The sequence below is a fragment of the Calonectris borealis genome, chromosome 14 (genome assembly GCF_964195595.1).
Source record: "Calonectris borealis chromosome 14, bCalBor7.hap1.2, whole genome shotgun sequence".
Classification (NCBI taxonomy): Eukaryota; Metazoa; Chordata; class Aves; order Procellariiformes; family Procellariidae; genus Calonectris; species Calonectris borealis.
The window spans coordinates 3,523,930-3,542,531 of record NC_134325.1 but is presented as its reverse complement, the minus strand read 5'-3'; the positions used below and the strand labels follow the sequence as shown (position 1 = coordinate 3,542,531).

Sequence of the window (18,602 nt, the reverse complement as noted above, 5' to 3'; positions counted from 1 at the left end):
CCAGGGGATGGCCAGAGAAGAAACATCCTTCGTGATGCTTCCAAGCTCAAGCATCGCGGAGCAGGGAGCAAAACCCCTCATTTTAGGAGTTCGTCTTGTCATTGCCCCCTTCGCAGATGTTTAAGCACTCAATTAAATATAGGCACTGCCAACGGTCCCGTGGGGTCAGCAGCGTGTCTGTGCCTATGCCCGCGGGACCAGAGCCTGCAAGCTGGGTTACTGGGGCTGCTGCACGCTGCTCTGTGCCCGAGGCCGCTCACAGCATCTCCCGGTGAAGCGGAGACCAGAGATCTTGTCGGCCATTTTAAAGACTTTTGAGAATTATTTTCCAGCCCCCATGTGAAGGGGGAGGTTTGGAAAAGCTAACAATTATTATTACTTTCCAGATCTTCTGTTTGCTTTTAGGGCAGACTGCAATTCTGGGAAATACACCCAGAATATCACTGGGTGTATTTCCACAAAAGATTTTGAAGCTTCTTTGCGATGCTTTTAGCCCCCCCCAAAAAAAGTCCTGAATAATTTTGAAAGTATCTGAGAAAAAAAATGATCTTTTCATGGGAAAAAATAGATTTTCATAAATAGCTTTTGCTATTTTTCCAGTAAAATGAAGCTGCTGCTTCTCTGACTGTAATCCCAAATCCTGCCGACACTTTTCCATTGTGTTTAATATATTCAGAAATAAGCTGAACACATAAAGAGTGGGAAGACTGGAGTCTTTAAGACAGAGTTTGGCAACTCAGAGTGCAGACTGTTTTTTGTGCCAGCCCCAATGCTGCACAGCACCTGGGCTGCTGACCCGTGGACATGGAGAGGCTGCAGTGGGATGCTGAGGTGGGATGCTGGGGACGTGACTGGTCATCCTACCCCTTCTCCAGGGGTTTCCTCTCTGACAACAAACAGCTCAGCATCTCCATAAATGCCTCCTGAGCTATTGCCATTTAGGACCTGCCCCATTAAAGCATCCAGTTAACTTTAACCCTTGGAGCTGTGAACGGCACCGGCTCGGGAGCTGCTCCATGCTCCCCACTGCCGGGGCAGCATCCTCCCAGGGAAGAGCAGGCAGCCTGACCGGGAGGTGATCGCTCGCTCAGCCGCCAGCACCGTGATCTGCCTGGGGCTGTGCGTCACATCCTCAGGCACGTGTCTGTCTTCGCACGTATCAGGAACGTCCATTAGTTTCAGCGTAAGATGATTCACAAGCTGAAATGTAACCAGGCACTGAAATCCCTGGGGACTCCCTGCCTGAGCTCAGCCTTACCCGAGCTGTCCTAGTTTAAACTCTCAGGGCAGGAGAACACCCAGCCTCCAGCTGAAAAAAAGAGCAAAGCAGGAATTCTGGCTTTTTCTGCCCAAACTAGAAACACACTATTTGTTAGTCTGGGCTAAATCCCCCAACCCAGACCTATTAGGGAACTTCTCCATCTCCCCAGATCACCCCAAAAAACAGAGACACCCGCTCCGTGGATGCAGGAGGGTTTTGCTGCAAGGAGAGAGTGTGTCACTGAAGGATTTATCCGCGGGTATTTCTTACTGGTTTTCCTGTGCCGGACCCGCGCTCTCTGAGCAGGAGCCGGTGCCATTCAAGCCCTCTTCTGCCTGGGACCTCAGCTGCTTCTCCCGCTCCCGCCGCCGCCGCTCTCTCGCCGCCTCCTCCTCATCTTCCACGCTCCACTGCGCTGTCAGCCTGCCAAGCCAGAGGGAAAACCCATCCTTAACACCGTCGGGCAGCACCTGCAAAACCTGGCAATACCGTCCTCAAGGTGCCTGGGCTCCCCACTCCCGGCAAACGAGAGGCTCCTACAGAAGAGTGGTCCCACCATGAGTGGTGGTCCTCAAAGTGGCATCCCCACCTCCATTGGCACGGCTCCGCAGCAGGACCGACTGATGTGCAAGGATAAGGTGGGACACACGGACTGGGAAAGAGGTGGAGGAGAGCCTTTCCCCCTCCCCGAAGACGTGGTGCGTATCCCCCTCATCCCAGACCAGCCTGGAAGCCCACTGGGAAGCACCATTCCCTGCAAAGCAGCTTTGCACCCCAGGAAATGTTTGTAAAGGGTCTTGCAGTGCTGCAAGAAATCCCACAGCTCCATCTCAAGCTTTGGCCCAAGGAAGACAAGATCTGCACCCTGGGGGTGAGTTTCCTTAAGCAGTTGAGCTGCTCCTGCCTGACCAGGAGCAGAGGGAACAGCGGCGGAGGGCAGCGGCTGTGTCCCGCTCTGCCCTGCTGAGCTTCCTTCCTCCCCTGCAGAGAAGAAAAACCTGCCCTGGCTTCTCCCAGATGTCTCAGCGGCTGGATATTAACACCTCTGTCAGCAGAACGGCCTCTCGCATCCCCAAGGAATTCCTCCTCCTGTGATAACGCCGGTCTCTGAGCAGGATTGGCTCCTGCTCCACCGCTGGCAGCACCAGCCGGGATACAGGCAGAAGGGGACGTGCCATGGTGGCAGGGTCACCGCTAACCCAAAGGGCCTGCGATGGCAGCTGGAGCAGGGCAGGTCTGACCCGTGGTAGATGCTGGAGCAGATGCTGGGGCAGGTTCTCCCTCACCCTTTCATTTGAGAATCAAGATAGAATAGAATAGAATAGAATAGAATCATTAAGGTTGGAAAAGACCTCTAAGATCATCGAGTCCAACCATCAACCCAACACCACCATGCCCACTACACCATGTCCCTGAGCGCCTCATCTACACGTCTTTTAAATACCTCAAGGGATGGTGACTCAACCACTTCCCTGGGCAGCCTGTTCCAAGGCCTGACCACTCTTTCAGTAAAGAAATTTCTCCTAATGTCCAATCTAAACCTCCCCTGGCGCAACTTGAGGCCATTTCCTCTCGTCCTATCACCCCTGGCTCGGCCAGGTCCAAAACAGACCATGAAGGCTGTTTCCCCTGGGATTTGCAAGCCTATTTACAGAAATGCCTTTGTGCAAGGCACCCATATGGGAGTCGGGAAGGCGATCTCCCGCCAGCAGCAGGACCCAGCCTGACCTGTGTCTCCCCGCGCCGTTCGGGCGCACCCCGAGGACTGCAGTCCCTATAGGATGAACCTGCGCATTGGGAGATGCGGTGTGACATCAGTTCAGACTGAGGCAAAGAGCTTGTGGAAAAGAAAAGGAAAAAAAAACCAAAAATGCCTCAGTTGAGATTTGTTTCAGCCCAGTTTGAGTGAATGAGGGGCAGGTTTCAGCTGCCCCCAGAAGTGCCACTCTGCCAGCCTGCCCGGCTTTGCCCACAGCCTGGACCATGAACCATGCAAGAAGGCCTCGCCTCACCAAGGGCTTCACTAAGATGCTGTTTTCATTTGAGGTTCAGGACAAATCCCCCCTGCTGCCAGCAAAAGAAAGGGAAAAAAAGGGGATTAATTGAGACATTTTGTTCAAGAAAAATTTGGCTTTTCTAATTACACTATGAACCTTGTCAACCTTTCCAGGGGAGACTCACTCAGAGCCTATTTCACTCTGTGGCACCAGCAGGACCACTGAGCTTAGCCTGGGAGCATCCCTTCGCGGAGGCGTCCCACCGCCACCCTGGCAGGAAGCTGGGAGTGACCCTGCATCCCTGCCCTCCCAAACTCCCGTCTCCCCCGAAGCGGCAGAGCCGGGATGGAGTCAGGTCACCCATCCCCGCGGAGCCCACGGGGGAGCAGGGAACGAAGCAGATCCCGGACTCGGCCAAGAGACCGCTCCGCCACCATATAATAATCACTGCCTGCCTTATTTTGGGTGGGGTCTTTTTGCAAGCAGCAAATTCAGCTGCCCTTTCCCCTTCTTCCCCCTTGTCGCCCCTTGCCACCTTGCTCTCCATGGGGAACAAAGCGGACCCAGACCAGAGCCCGGGCTCCCCTCCTCCCTTCCCTACTCGTCCCACACTCCTATTTATTGTTTTCCCTCAGGTTCCCATAGAAACCCTTGTCTGTGGGCCTGGCAGGAAGCCACCGTGTTGTTGTGTTGTGTTTTTTTTTAATATATAAATGAAGTCATTCATTAAACTCTGCCATGATCTCCCTCCCTTGTTCGACAGCTCCAGATAGTCTCTGATTCCGAAAGGCTCTTAACCCCCGCCCGCCCAGATCGCCCCAGTTACGAGAAGCAAGGTCCACGTCTATGCCAGAACAAATTAGATTTCGATTTAATTCCTTCCCCAGCTCCTCCAGCTCCTCAGGAAGCCACTGCAGAGGCAGCACTTCACCAATCCCCCGGCTTGGCCGGGGTACCCGGGGGAGCCCGGAGGGGGGTCTCCTCCAAACCACGCGAGCTTTCCACGGCGCGAGAGCAACGTTGGTTGGCAGCCCTCTCCCTTTCCCAGTTGGATGTGACTAACTCTCTCCCCATGACCTCACCGGCTCGCTATTCTGTCCCTGCATCCTCCGAATGGGCTGAGGACAGCGCTGGGGGCGACCGTTTTGGGGAGAAGGATTTTTCTGCAAAAGCAGGGAAATATCTTTCCCAGTTGCCTTTGTCGCAGAGCAAACCGGCCTCCGAGTTTGCTGGGATGCGGCTCAGAGACACTGAGCATTGCGGCGGGGCTGTGATGCTGGGAGCTCCATACCTGCTCCTCTCAGGAATAAGGGCTGCGGATAAAGCCCTCACCGAGCCCCCACTCACCCTGGGTTCAGAAATACCACCGCCCTCCAGCAAACACCTAAAACCAGTTTATTAGTGGATTCAGAGCAAGCTCTCATGTTCGAACAGGCAGGCGGCAGAGCAAGGCTTAATAAGCGATGCTTTGGGGTTCACTAGTCACACCAACAAGCAGAGGGAAAAGGGCAATTCCTTTTCAACTGACCTAGCAGCACAAATATTTGTCTTCAGTGAAAAACAAACAAAAAAACCCCCAACAAATGAGCAACGAAACTTTGCCAAAGTCCTTGCGTTTGGGTCAGCTACAAGGGTTTGTTGGACCGCAAACCGAATGTGCCATTTCAATTTGGACAAGCCCAAGCCTTCATCAGTGTGAGGAAGGGGTCAGCTGGTAAATTGCTTTTCAAAGCAAAAAGGTGGAAAGATTTAATTTCCAAATGGTTCCGTTTTCTGCGAAGGGGCCGCGGTCTCCCATTTGCTCTAATTGCTCGCAATCACATTCAGTAACTCAGCGTGCTCAGCCCACAGCAGTATTGCACAACCACCTTTCCCATTTCTAGAAATAATTACCCGGCGCTTCAGGATCAGGCTGATACCGCATACCTCTGCCTTCATCTCCGGCCAACACTTTCCCAGGTCGGACCCAGGCTGGGGAAGTTTTGGGAAGAAGCAGGCTCATAGTTGCTGGTGGGACTGAGAGCTCCCCAATTAATTTCACCCAACACAGGACAGGGAAATGGAAAGCAAGAAGACTCGAAGCTTGAAGACTTGCGAGATGAGCTACAGCGTGCTACGCTCCTGCACCCCGTCACCTGCCTGGATAGAGGGGTTTTCCTGCGAGGTGAAAGGAAATTCACCCCCTCATGCAAACATTAAGGGACTGGAGAAGGAAGGGAGGATGCAGAGACCGCTTTGCTGCCCCGGCAGCCAGGAGCTGCGGGCAGGGCTTGCTCCGGCAAGACCTCATCACGGGGCCAGGTCGTTTCTCTTACGCGGTCCCTACATCTCTGTCAAGAGCTTTTGGAGGTCTTGGTTTGAGGCGAAACACTCTTTGTGGAAGAGGTTTATCTCTTCCTGAGGAGATCCTGCAGGTCTAGGGAAGGGCTGAAAGCACCTCGGTTCAGCTTTGGCCACGGAGTCACAGCTTGCCAAGTGTCTGGGATGCTCAGACTTCTGCTCTGACTGGGGCTGGCTGCCCATTTCAGATCCAGCTCTTGACTTCACCTCCCTCCGGACCCCCAGCCAAGGGAGAGGTTTTATTTCCATTTGCCCTGCAAAACACCTCCTCCTCCCGCAGAACAACGATACAGGCTGTGCTGTTCCACACGGCCACGAACACCCGCTCCAGACAAGCCAGCGTTGCTGGAAAGGTCACGTTTCCTTTGGGCAATTCCTCACTGGTACTTGAGGAGATTATAATATTCAGGCGAGGGAAATTTCTGGCACCAGATGAGCTGCGTTTAAGGGAAACGCTGCAGACTTGAGGAGTCTTTTGCACGGCCGACGGCTCAAAGGAAGCTTTGCTGGCCCAAACCCAACCTTCAGCACTAAAGCTAATTCCAGAAAGGAAAATGAAATGTCTCCCAGAGGCTTTGGACTTTGCAGACCTGTGCCAGAAAAACCCAGGAACCCTCTACCAGCGCATTGGACATTCCTGTCTCCTGAGCTCGCCAGGGTATCGGGCCAGGACGGTGTTGACTTTTGTCGCTGCCTGTGTCGGGTCGGCTGCCCCTCAGAGCCAGGGTTCACAGGAGAAGAGGTTTTGGGAACAGGGTTTAGGAGAAGCCATGCGCAACCCCTGGCATGAAGGCTGCTGTTTCCCAGAGGGCATATAGCCCGTTGACACAGTGCAAAACCTATTGCCATCAAAGGTAAAGCTCCCATTACCTGCGAAAGCAACAGCATCTACCACCGCTGAAGATATCACCCACAAGAGATGGGGCTGCATGAACTAGAGGAGAACTGAGAAGGGTACCCTGCATCCCCCAGCAGCCATCCCGTTGGCCTCTCTGTTGAGGTTAGGGGAAAGGGAGATGCCAGAAACCTGTGCAATGACCTTCCCCTTCCCACGTAATCCATCGCAGCCTTGTCACGGTGCCAGACACAATATCGGTGCCCTGCTGCCCATCAGGGAGAGAGATCCATCAGCACACTGGGGGTAACGCTCTCTCGCTGCCATCCAGAAACCAGCTACCGAAGTTGGCTAAGCAACATAAACCAGAATATGGCCTAGGACCGTCAACAAGTTCATCCTGCGGCCAAGCAGAGCTGCCGGGCTTTATTTCATATTGCATTTATCACACATTCAATAAAGGGCCCAGACATGATGGGCAGGGGTTCTGAGATGTACAGCTCACCTCGCCACATGAAATAGAAGAGGACACCCTCAAAAGGCTACAACGGAGCAAATCCCTCACCCGTTTGACCTTCCACCAGCAAATTAATCACTTATTAATCTCTTATAAGCAGCATATAATGGATCTGTGTGACTGAGTCAAGTGTGCCGAAATAGCCAGATAATGCCTCCGCTTACGTCATTCAGGACAACTGGCATCAGGCCACTGCAGAAGTCATGGCTGAGGACATTTGCATGCAATACACGGTCGTGCTGCCATGGCTCAGTTTCTCTCCAACCCTGCAAACCCCATATGCCCTGGCTCAAAGCAGTGTCCCAGGGGATGCCTGACACCGCGGGCACCAGTGTTAGGCACCAGAGAGTTCAGCACCTCAGCCCTTTCCAAAGATCTCTCTAAGACCCAGGTTTATCTCCATATATCAAGACACCTTCAGAAACCCGTTCCTGAGCCCAAGGGCTTGTCCAAGGTCACCACAAAGCCAGGAAGACGTAGGGAACGGAGCAGAAATCCAGCTGGCATCCCGACCCCCTGATTACCACTCTGCCAAGAGGATGCTGCTGAACGCCAGCAACCACGGCTGTTGACACCAGCGATATGGGCTGGCAAAGCGTCTACAGTACGGCCATCACCGAGTCAGACGGCAGGCAACGGTTACGCTTCTTGATGGACAGGTTTCTGTGACTTCGGAGTAACGTGGCTTGATAGCAAAGACTACAGCTGGGTAATCATCCCACTGGATAAGGAAGGGGGTGTGGATAGCGGTACAATACAGGCAGACTGGGAAAAGAAATAAAATCAAAAATTATGATGTCACAGCCTGGAATTTATTACAGCCTGGTCTCAGGGGAGATGGTTATCCTAGCTCTGAAAGATCGGCTTGTCAGTCAAAGGCAGCCAGAGATGCTGCGCAAGCCTCTCCCTCCCATACATTCATGTAATTCCTCAGCTGCATTTCTCCGTTCAGAGTCCAGGCTACAGAGTTTGAACAAGAAGGGGGGCAGGAGGGAGAGGAAAAAAATGTGTATATATGCTTCACCCTCAGCCTTTTTCTCATACCAAGCTTCCCCACCCCACCCGTCGCTGCTCCGTCTCAGCCACGTCTCCCTCTTCCTCCTATAAATCACTGCTCGCCTTCAAGACGCGAACAGCAGGGTAGAGCTGCTTCACACCCAGGGGGGGCCGCAGAGCCTGTCCCCACCGACCCGCTGGAGCTGGGAGGGTGCGGAAAGGCATCGTGCACGGGGCGATAAGGACACGCCAAGGCATCTGAACAGAATATGATACGGCCCAAACTTTCATCGAGCAGAAATGGAAGAAAAACCACATGCAGCACGACCTGCCTCCCCCTTAAAAATAAAAGCAACTCTTCTTTTTTAAATGAATCTTGGGCTTTCTCCACAAAAGTACATCCCATTTCTGCCCGAAAAAGGATGTGCAGATGTGCAGCCATGCATCCACACGTGCCTGGTATAAAACTCTGCCTGGTTTAGCCTTCATTAAATTCCCTGCAAAGATTGACGTGTCACTGTGGAGTCATGGGCAGGGAAACCCCGAGCTGGTAATTTACAGCTTCCACAAGCAAAACGGGAGACACTTGAGAAAGTTGGTGGCAAATGGCAGGAGCAGACCTCAGAGGAGGGACGTGGGCAGGGCTGGTCCTTCAGCACGAGCCTCGTCTGTCCCCTCCTGCCTCTCGCAGGACGGCAGCTCCCGAAAGGCACATGGGATGGTCTGCGCTTCCAGATGCCGTGGGTGATGCACAGGCCACTCGTAAAGGCACGAGGCAGCCGATGGGAATGACTGCTTCTTTTTATTATTATTGAGTTTAATCATGGCAGACAGAATCCCGACGAATCCCTTACAAGATGATGGATTGCACCCCCAGGACCGTGGGTCCTTAGCACGCAGATAGGCTGGTGCGGTAATGTATTAACATCACCGGTCAGGAATTTGGCAGGGGGGGAGGAAAGGGCTGGAGTTTGAGCCCTCCCAGCGCTCCACGGTATTCAGTAGGTGTGAGAAATCAGTGCCGCGTACGACCTCGAACCACGGCCCTTTCTCACGGTCTCTCCATCTCAGCCCTAAGGTTCAAGAAATCGGAGTTTTTTTCTAAAGAGCAGGAAGTCTGGTCTCTGTTTTTGCAAGGGAGAAACACGCCAGAGGAGAAAATAAGACTTGTCAGAGAGGTTCGGACTGGCTTACCCAACTTTTGTGTTTTATTTTTCCCTTCTTTCAGAAGGAAGCAAGCCTCCGTAGCCTCCCTGCCTTGGCTACAGTCAGCCAGCATCCTCCTGGATACACTCAGGCTGGAAAACAAGTCTGAGCCTAGGGAGGCGAGCAATAGCCTTACCCCTGCTTCAAGCCTGGGATTAAGAGTGAGATTCGTATCAGGCGTGCTGCTTTTTATAGCACCGCTGGCTTGGCCGCGAGTCCTTCATTTTGCAGCCCTTGAGGCGACGCAGTCCCCCCAACCCCTGCAGCCCCCGGCAGCAGGAGGGAGTTTGCTACCCAAGGACTGGCAGGAGGCAGCAGGAGGCCGTGGGAACGTGCTGCTCCGCTCCCTGGGAGAGTTGAGGCTCTCTTCGTTTATGGCCATCACTGATGAGTTGTGCTGCAACGGGGACCGGAGTCAGCAGGCGAGCCCTTGGTCCCTGCTGCGCTAAGGCAGCGTGTCTTCTTGAGAAAAAACAGTCTTTGCCCCAAAATACTGAGTGCAACTCCCATGCAGTCGAACGAATGAAGTCATACCAATGGTGGGAGAAGGAAAAAAAAGAGTCTGGAAACTGAAAATTTGTTCTCACACACCATCCCAGCTGCAAAGCCTCAGACCCCAGCGTCCCCGACCAGTGCCCTTTCCAGCCGAACCATGCTCAGACACTTATGGTGGTCCTTCTCCATCTCACCAGAGGATGGAGAAAACCTGCGGCTGCAGACCCGAGGGGTTCAGAGGCTCACTACAGCTCCCCAAAATTTCCATGGGTTCAAGTTCAGGCCCTAAATATCCAGTTGCTTGAGAGCAGGTAGAAGTCTGAGACAAGCAAGGCTAAAAGTAAACAAAACCCATCAGCTGGCTTCTGGGAAAAGTCAATGGTAGGTGCAATGCTCCTGACAAAACAAGCCCCAGGGCTGGGAAAATCTGGGAATAGATCCACAGGGTACTCAGAGAGGATGGATGAGCCGCTGCCACTGGAAAGAGAAGGATGAGCTGCCCTCCTCGGCGTGAAAGCAGAGGGCGAGCATCCCACAAGGCACCCAGGGATGGGATGCCCACCACACACCAGCTTGGCCCCTTACTCCCACCCTGCCCCATGGCTCAGCTGGGCTACAAAGCCCCGGGTCCCTCCTGGCTTGCAAAATGCGGTGACATCACCCTGCAAGCAGCTAGCATCACTGAGCCCCACAGGGATGTGGAAAGCCCCCGGGCATGCCCCGCTGGCGCAGGGCAATCGGTCTGGCCCAAAGGGCTCTCCCAGCCGCTCCTGCCCACCAGCAACGTCTGGTCGCCTCTCCCTTCCCATCTGCCCTCTGCTCGTGGGGCTCGCAAAGGTTCCCATCAGCTCTGCCCTGGCCCTGGCGATGGGATGCAGAGGGTTAAAAAAAAGACCACTAATGAAAACATCAAAATAGGGAGGATTCGGGAAGGGGAGCACCGTGGTAGGTAAGCCCTGCAGGGACCATAGGCTCCTCGTGAAAGGTTGAGGCAGCATTGCAAAGTATGAATTGCATCGATGAAGGCCCTGTGTCCCGTGCCAGCATCCCTCCCTCCTCTCCCCACGCAGCAGCACTGCTACTGGCTCGTTCCTGCACGTTCGTTTTCCCTGTCTCCCCCTAAAGAGCTGCCCCGCTTCACGGCAAGCTTTCCTCGCCCCCCGTAACTATCCACAACCCGGGGAGGTAAAGAGCTGCTGCAATAGCCCTCGGAGGCAGTAACCGCTACCGCTCAGGCAACAAACCATGACGGGACTATGTCCTGGCGTCAACCACCCCTCAAAAAAATGTCCTGCCCCTTCGAAGTGCCATCCAGGTCTCCCAGGCGCTTCAAGCTTCTTGTTCCCAGCTCAGCGGTCAGGAGGTCAAGACAGAAATACTGGAGTAGCATCTTCCCTGCCGAGACACATCCTGGCGAGCTCCAGGAAACATCGCACGCAGGCGGGAAGGAAGGCAAAGCCCCCGGATCCCCATCAACCTAAATATTACACTTACAACATACACCAAAATTCAAGGAGTTCGGGGAATTTTAAAGCCACCCCTAATGCTGGGGGACTCTGAGCATCGCCAGGGAGTTGCTCAACGATGCAGCAGTGCGTTGCAGGGAGAAAGAAGGGGCCGTGCAGCCACCTTGCAGGCACCAGGACCACGAGTGCCGGCATCGGCTGGAGGCGGAAAGCATCTCGTCATGTATGGCGGGCCAAAACACAGGGGCGTGCAAGCATGATTTCAGGTTTGGCTTCCAATGTTAATGACTCCACAGAAGATAAAGAAGCAAAAGTCCCATCCTACAGAGGAAATAATTAGGTTTATCTCCCAATCTAATTTTCTGACTCGTTTTCTTCCCCTGAGCTTTTTCATCCTCAAGATTCAGTCCCCCTTCCCCACAGCATTATTTGCACTTCAGACTCTACGACGTTGCAAAGACATGTAATTATAGACACTCATTTATTTGTTGCCTGTGCAGCAGCCACGCTTTGGACCCCCTGTTCTGGGCCAGGTCCCCCATTGTGCTAGGAAGCATCCAAGCAGCATGCAAGAAAAGTGCCCTTTCTCCCCAAGAACAGATCGCAGCTCACTTCCTAACGACACCCGGGATTCACCCACACGCTGGATAAAAACCAAACCAGCTGAGACGAGAGAGGCAGCTTTTCTAACACACATCCGTCCGTACTCGCACTTCACCCCACAGCTGCACACCCCGGGCAGGCACCAACAGCCCGGCTGTGGGGAGGCGACGGCGGTACTTAGTGGGAGCAGTGTCAACTCGGCTCGATAATCCAGTTTCGAGGAGCGGCACAGCTGATTTACGGAGAGGCTGATTTGTAGGTTAATTAAACAGCCATATTCTTTTGTGAAACACTCGAGGCTCGATAGAGGGAGAGTAAAATTCCAGCAGGAGCAGATAACACACTGAAGGAATCGACATGACAGGCGTTGGATCCCTATCTTATTTATAGGAATTCATTAGAAGGATAAGGAAAAATAGACCGCGATAACAAGATAAAGCAGCTCATGTTTGGAGAGGACTTTGAAAAATACAAAGTCTTGCAGGCATGTGAGGGATCACATGAAGGGAGAAACCTTTCCCCAGGGATATCTCGATAGAGAGACTATGGACGAGGGGAGTGCCCGGGCACGAGGGGCAAAGGAGGGGAGGCAGATAACCCTGCAATTGCCCATTCTTCCCTATGCCTTTCCCAAGTAATTATTCAGCCACTCCTGCTCTGTGGTCCAACACATAACCCTGGGCTCTTTTCAGCCTCCAACCTTTCAGATGTAAATGGCACGCTCCCCCAAAAGCCGCAAAGCCCCTGTCCCACTGCTGGCAGCCAGCGAGGAACAAGGAGGGCTCATCTTTCCAGCCCACCTCCAGGCTGGGAAAAGGTGAAGGATGTTTCCCAGAGTGCTGACTCAGCGCTTCAGCTTGTGGGGTGCCTCTGACATGGCCCACTGCTCTCGAGCACACCAACCCACCCCGAAACCCGGCATACGCTCAACCTGTCAGCATGGTCCGTGCAAATTTGGCTCCGTTTCATGCAAATTTGGCTCCTGGGACCCATGTTCGGGTGATGGCAGCCAGGCGCTCCTGCTCCGCACACGGTCATGGGCCACTTTGTCTGAAATGCTGGGGTTTTGTCTCAAGCACAAGGCCGGATGCTTAAGCATTGGGACTCAGCTCTTCAACCCCAAATCCACAAGAATTTTATACTGGTTTCAGCTCAGAATCCCTTAACCCAGCTGTAGGACAGCCTGGCAAGCAGCTCCCTTGGCTGAGCGATGCTCAGAGAAGGTAATTCCCTGGTTATCCCTGCTGATGCTCTGCAGCAGGAGCAGCCAGGTAAATCTTGGCATCACACCGAAATCCCCGGTGCTCATGAATATGGCTCTGAGCAGCCATTTTCACGCTGGTGCTCCAGGTCTCCGATGCACTCGGGCACATCAGAAGAGCCTAGGACCTACGCAGTATAACCGCTCTCTCTGCGGTCACCTTGGGACAGATAAAAGCAGAGCACGGCAATCTTGACGGCAATATATCTTCGAGCCAGGAGCCTCAAGCCATTCACCGACGGAAGGAGCGTGTGCCTGCACCTGGGCTGGCAGGGCTTGCAGAGCCAGCCCCATGGTCGGGCTTAGGAGGGAAACTGCTCTGGGAGAAAATACAACTGCAAAACAGGCTGTGCTGTGCATGGAGCAGATCCTGCCTGTTCTCCTGTTGACTCCCGTGAGCATTAGTGGGGTTATTTGGGCGTAAACCATGGATTAAATCCCTCGCACATCTTCACACCCCACCTCCCTCCTCGTCTGTAAGCAGGAATGGAAAACACAGCCACAAAGCCAAACCTCAGCCAGATTAAGCGTAATAACCCCGCGCAGGACAAATGTCATCCCAAAGTTCCTCTGGCAAAAGCCCCTGTGAGTCTCTACGGCACCAAAAGTCCCTTATCCACAGCAGGAGGAACCTGGAGACACCATTAAGGACAAGAAAACACCTCTGGCTTGGGCTGTGCCAAGGACAGCCCTCTGGGCACCCCTTTTCGGTGTATAAGGCACATGTGCCTCCTTCCTTTTCTGCCATCCTGCAAAATAAGTTGCCACGCAGCTGTGTGCAGGTGATTCCCACCCCGGTTCATTTGCCTGGCCCTCCTCAGTACCAGCTGGTCCCAAATCTGAGCCCATCCTTGCCTGCTGCACACCCACGCAGAGGTTTCCATACCCCTCGCGAACCCCTGACCGAGCCCTGTATCTGTAACCAAGATCCCAGTCCCTCTGGGCTGAGACCAGGGAGAGAGCGCAACGGGGTGAACAGGAGATGAACAGAGAGGAGTCAGCTCCTCCTGCCCGCTTGCCATCCCAGGGGTCCGTGCAACCAGTGGGAGCTTTTCTGCCAACTCCCCTGGGTCCGGAATGGGCCCCAGGAGATTGCGAAGAGACTGGATGGCTGTAGGAGCCAGTTTCCCTTCCAAGGCATTCAAGGGGTGAGGTTTAGAGGCTGCATTACCAGCCAGGGAAATCCCAAGCTGACTGGAAAACGCCTGTCCAAATAACTCCCATGCCCCCACCTTGACATCTTCTACATCCCAGCTGGAGACCAACAGGCTCCGGCAAGCACAAGGGAGCCAAGAGGTGCCCAAGACACAGGATACAAGTCCAGCACTCCCTAATTCCATCTCCCACCCATCCAGCTGCTCAATTAAATATAAAGAGGTGAGGAGTTCATCTCTTCTGCCCGGTCAGAGACACCAGCATGGCACAGAATAAGCTCCCCCAGCGCTGGCAGCCGGAGGAGGGTCCTGGAGACCCATAGAGGAAAGCGGCATTTCCAGCCCCCAGGGAAAAGCAAAGTGACCGCATGGAAGGGAATCCCAGCGCCAGCAGACAATGTAGCCGTACTCCCCGGCTCGGCCCTGGCTGACAAACGGGAATAAACCCAACTGAACCGTCCACCTCCCTGCCCTGGCAATTATACTCCGAGAGAAAGGTTCAAAGCACTATTGCGATTAATTAAATCAAAAGAGCAATGTCAGCTCGCAGCCCTGGGAGGATCTGGCCCTTTACAGATCTCTGAATTGAAAATGCACATCACAGCATGCCCAGCGTACATTTCCTACAAAAAAAAAAATATATCCTTTTTCTAGGCAGAAGCCTTCAGCGCTCAGGGGACACAAAAAGACACAGACTGAGACATCCCTTGCATAGAGGTGGGGGGGGACCAGCCGGCTCAGGTGAGTGTCACAGCACAGCCGTGCTCAGTTATTTCAGTTGTGTGCTCCTGGAAAAGCCATCAGTAAGTTCAAATCTGCTTTTCTCATATTGCTTTTGGGGAGGAGGGGGGGTATCTATTTTCCTTCCTTCCAACGCATCGCGTCTGCTGGAGAACGGGGGTGAGGAAGAAATTCAGCTGATTTAAAGGGACACGAAGATGGTCGATCGGGAATAAATTTCCTTCCCTCCCCCCGGTACCCCCCACCCGCGGGCGGCAGCAGCAGCCAGCCGGAGCCGGGTCCCCCCGCGGGCAGGTGGGCTCTCACCTGATGAGGTTCTGCAGGCCCTGCTTGCTGGAGTTCCTCCTCAGGATCGCGCTGGTCATGGTGGCCACGGCTGAGCGGCGGGCAGGGTCCCGGCTGCCGCCCCCTTCCCCAGCGCCGCAGGCAGCTGCCCGCCCGCCTGCCCGCCCGCCCGGCGCTGCGCGCTCCCGCGTCCCCCCTCTCCGCCTTCAGGAAGTTCTGCAGCTGGTTTCCTTTTGTTTCTGCTAGCCCCCCCCTGCTCCACACCCCCGGCTTGTCTCCTCCACCTCTACCTCCTCCTCCTCCTCCTCCTCCGCCTCGTGGAAGTGTCACGGGAGAATCTCCCGGGGCGCAGCCGGCGGCGGGTCCCGCAGCACAAAGCCCGGCGCTCCCCACTCCCCAGCGAGGGGGGCTTCTCCCTCGCCCTCCTCTGCTTTAACCCTCTTCTCTCCCTCCTTCATCTTCTCCAGCCCCCTCCTCTTTCCCTTATTCAATCCCCCCCCCCTTTTTTTTTTCTACCTCCACCACTGCTTTCCTGACTACACAAAGCAACTTGGGAGCAGAAACCCAGGTTGGCAACTTGCGCTCCGCGGGCTGTAAATCACTCCTCGTCCATTCACAGCAGAAATCTTCCACGGAGGGTTCACCTCCAAACGGTCCCCGAACGCCCGGAGGTGAACCAAGAGCCAGATTAATGCGAGAGGGGCTTTGTGCTGGGAAGCGACACACCAGAGAAAAATGTTCTGGGATGGAGATAGCAGCTGGATTCTGGGAGAAGCCACTGGGCTGCAGCCCTGGGCAGGCAAGCAGCACGCAGCCTGCTTCTGCTCTCAAAGTGACCGACCCTCCCGTGCCTCAGTTTCCCCAGCCATCAAATTGGGCAACAGCAAAAAAATCTGGCTCGCCTCCATGAAACACTGATATTTCAGGAGGTTAAAGAAGTGCATGAGTCTTTGATGAAGGACTAACAACATTGCCACCCGCTAAAACAAAATACCCGTCTGCCATGCATTCAGATGAGTGCTCTTCATGCTACTAGGGGAGCAGTCTTGGAAAAAAAACAGTCTTTTTTCCCTAACCTGCATCTCCTGGTCCACGTGTGCCTTTTTTGGGGAAAAGATCTTCTGTTATACAGGAGGACTTATGATGGGACCACCCTGCTTAGACCCTCACCTTCCTTCTGCTTTTAGTCCCTCTCATCTCATTTACACGTTTCCTTTCAATCATTTCTGCTGAAGTGTTTCTTGCCACCTGATAAGCTGAAATGGGGAAGTTGCCTGTGAAATACACCCAGAAATCTCAATAAAAAGGAAGTGCATTAAAGCCAGATCAGAAGGAAGTGCCTGCCCTCCTCCCCACTGTCTCTTCATTTCAAAACACTTTAGTTTTTTCTGCAGATATTTACTAAGCATCCCCTAGGTGATCAGGAACAACAAAAAAACACTGAGCACAGCCATTGATGCTGGCCTCACCCCGTGGGCTGCTCAGATGCGGTTACTGCTGCATGTTTTTTTTTCTAAATTTGGTGAGAAGGTGCAAGAGATCCACCACAAAAGGTCTCTGTTGCTCAAAAAGAGCCTGTCCCAGCCCTGCAAGTACTTACAGGAGTAATTAGGTTTAAGCATGTGAACACTCCTATTGACTTCACCGCAATTGCCCACAGAGTTGAAATGAAGTATGCACCTATAGGGTTTTCTTTCTGGAGGGAATTGGTCCAAACCTGCCAGTGACTCCCATGGTCCGAGCCAGCCAAGGATGCAAGCCAGGGGAGCCCCAGCAGGCCGAGACGCAGCTAGCAGCCATGGGCCAGCAACAACCGGGGGCTGAATGAAATCCCAGCAGCACTCTAATTTCGGGCAGAGATGCCGGGCGATCCGCAGGGAGCTGAGGAGGGGCAGGGAGGAATGCTGCCACCAGGAGAAGGCAGGAGCTTGCTGGGTGTGGGGAGGGGAAGAGGCAATGGAACACCACTACCTACTGGACATGAGATCTTCTGCGTAAAAAGGGTGGGGGGAGAAGCTTTTGATTCCCCCCAGCAGGAAAGCCTTGCCTTGACAGCAGAGTTTGTCTCCTGGAGGATGCCAGCGTGAGCTCCTCCTCTTACAAGCACTTGGCAGACTTCCACCCAGGACTGACTGCCTCTCAGAGACGAGGGCCTTCGATGAACAGGGTGGATAAAACCCCTGCTGGGTGACGAAATCCAGGACCAGAGAGAGGTCACAACATGAGCTCTTACTGGTCTGAGGTGCTAAGGTCGTTTGGGAACACCAGAAGTGAGGCGGTGAGGAAAGGAGTCCCTGCATCGCAACAGGCTGAGCTCTGCATTGCTCCCAGGGAGAGAAATTCCCAGCACTGAACTCCGCCTGGAAAACCCTCCTGCCTTCACAAGGTGGCTGTGCTACTCGACCTCTGGGGAAGGTTTTCTGCCCTTCTCCCTGGCTTTCATCTTTAAGACAGACAGCAGATACAACAAGAAAACTTATCCTTCTTCCAGCAGGGTCCTGCAGGACCACAGGGAGAGGAGAGCAGGGCAGGACCCTCCTTCTAAACTCACAGCTTGCGAGGAGGGGGGGAACTGTGTACCCCCATTGATAGAGTCACCATCCCCGTCTCCGTGGGGCAGGGAGCATCTAAACCCACTGGTCAAAAGCACAAAGGCTGGGCCTAAGGGACCACGGAGAAAGAGCGGTGCAGGAGAAATTCCACACCATCACTCCGCAGAACAGAGGCGCCTTCTGTCCCCTCTCCTCCCTCGCTTGCTGCCGAGCCCAGGTGCATCAGTCTGACTCATACCATGTATCCAAGAACACTAAGGTCAGCATCAGTCCCACAGCTGCTTGTATCCTTTCACAGAAACAAACCTCCTGGTCCCACCAGGAAGCGGGTAGGAGTACAGCGGACACAGGAAGAAAAACAAAGAATTAATTCATCTGTTATTTTTTGGCACAGTTTAAGCTAGAAGAACCACCGTAAATCCCTGCAGCAAAACCGCACCCTGCTACAGGAGCAGGGATGCCCGGAGCACCCAGAAACACACTGCAGGGCACCAGAGAGCTTCCCAGAGCTCTTCCAGCAGCAGGGGAAGCAGAGAAGGTGAGATGCCGGGAGGGAGCGAGTCTGGCTCCATCGCTGCAGGAAGGAGGGCGGGAGTCCCAGAGAGATAGGGCCGCACCAGTTCCCGTTAATTACACAATCACTCTGCTATGTAGGACTAGTTGCAAAATCAGTTGGAGGCTAACACATGGTCTAGGAAAAAAAAGAAACAAAACGACTCTAGTCCTGCTAGCGAAGAAACGCAGCCCAAGCAATTTTCTCCAATATTGCTGGGATGCAAAGCACCGTCAGCATAAGCCCCAACGTACGGTCGCTTCGAGGGCCAGTCCTTTATAGGTGCCAACAGCTGCCAGCATGGTTTCCAGAGGTCCATGCCTGCACGTCAGTGGTGGGA

General features: G+C 53.9%; 1 protein-coding gene across 2 annotated transcripts in view; it reads right to left on the bottom strand.

Annotated features, from left to right (window-relative positions):
- Nucleotides 1-18,602, bottom strand: part of LSP1 (lymphocyte specific protein 1) — a 51,423-nt gene that overhangs the window by 23,028 nt on the left and 9,793 nt on the right. The window contains exons 1-2 of one of the 2 annotated variants that reach the window (XM_075162991.1): nucleotides 15,179-15,331; nucleotides 1,532-1,684 (exon numbers count right to left, since the gene is read on the bottom strand). In XM_075162991.1, coding sequence (XP_075019092.1) covers nucleotides 1,532-1,684; nucleotides 15,179-15,237 — 212 coding nt within the window. In that variant the 5' untranslated portion in view covers nucleotides 15,238-15,331. Of the gene's footprint in view, nucleotides 1-1,531; nucleotides 1,685-15,178; nucleotides 15,332-18,602 lie in introns of those variants that run through there. The other variant, XM_075162990.1, reaches the window with a different exon arrangement.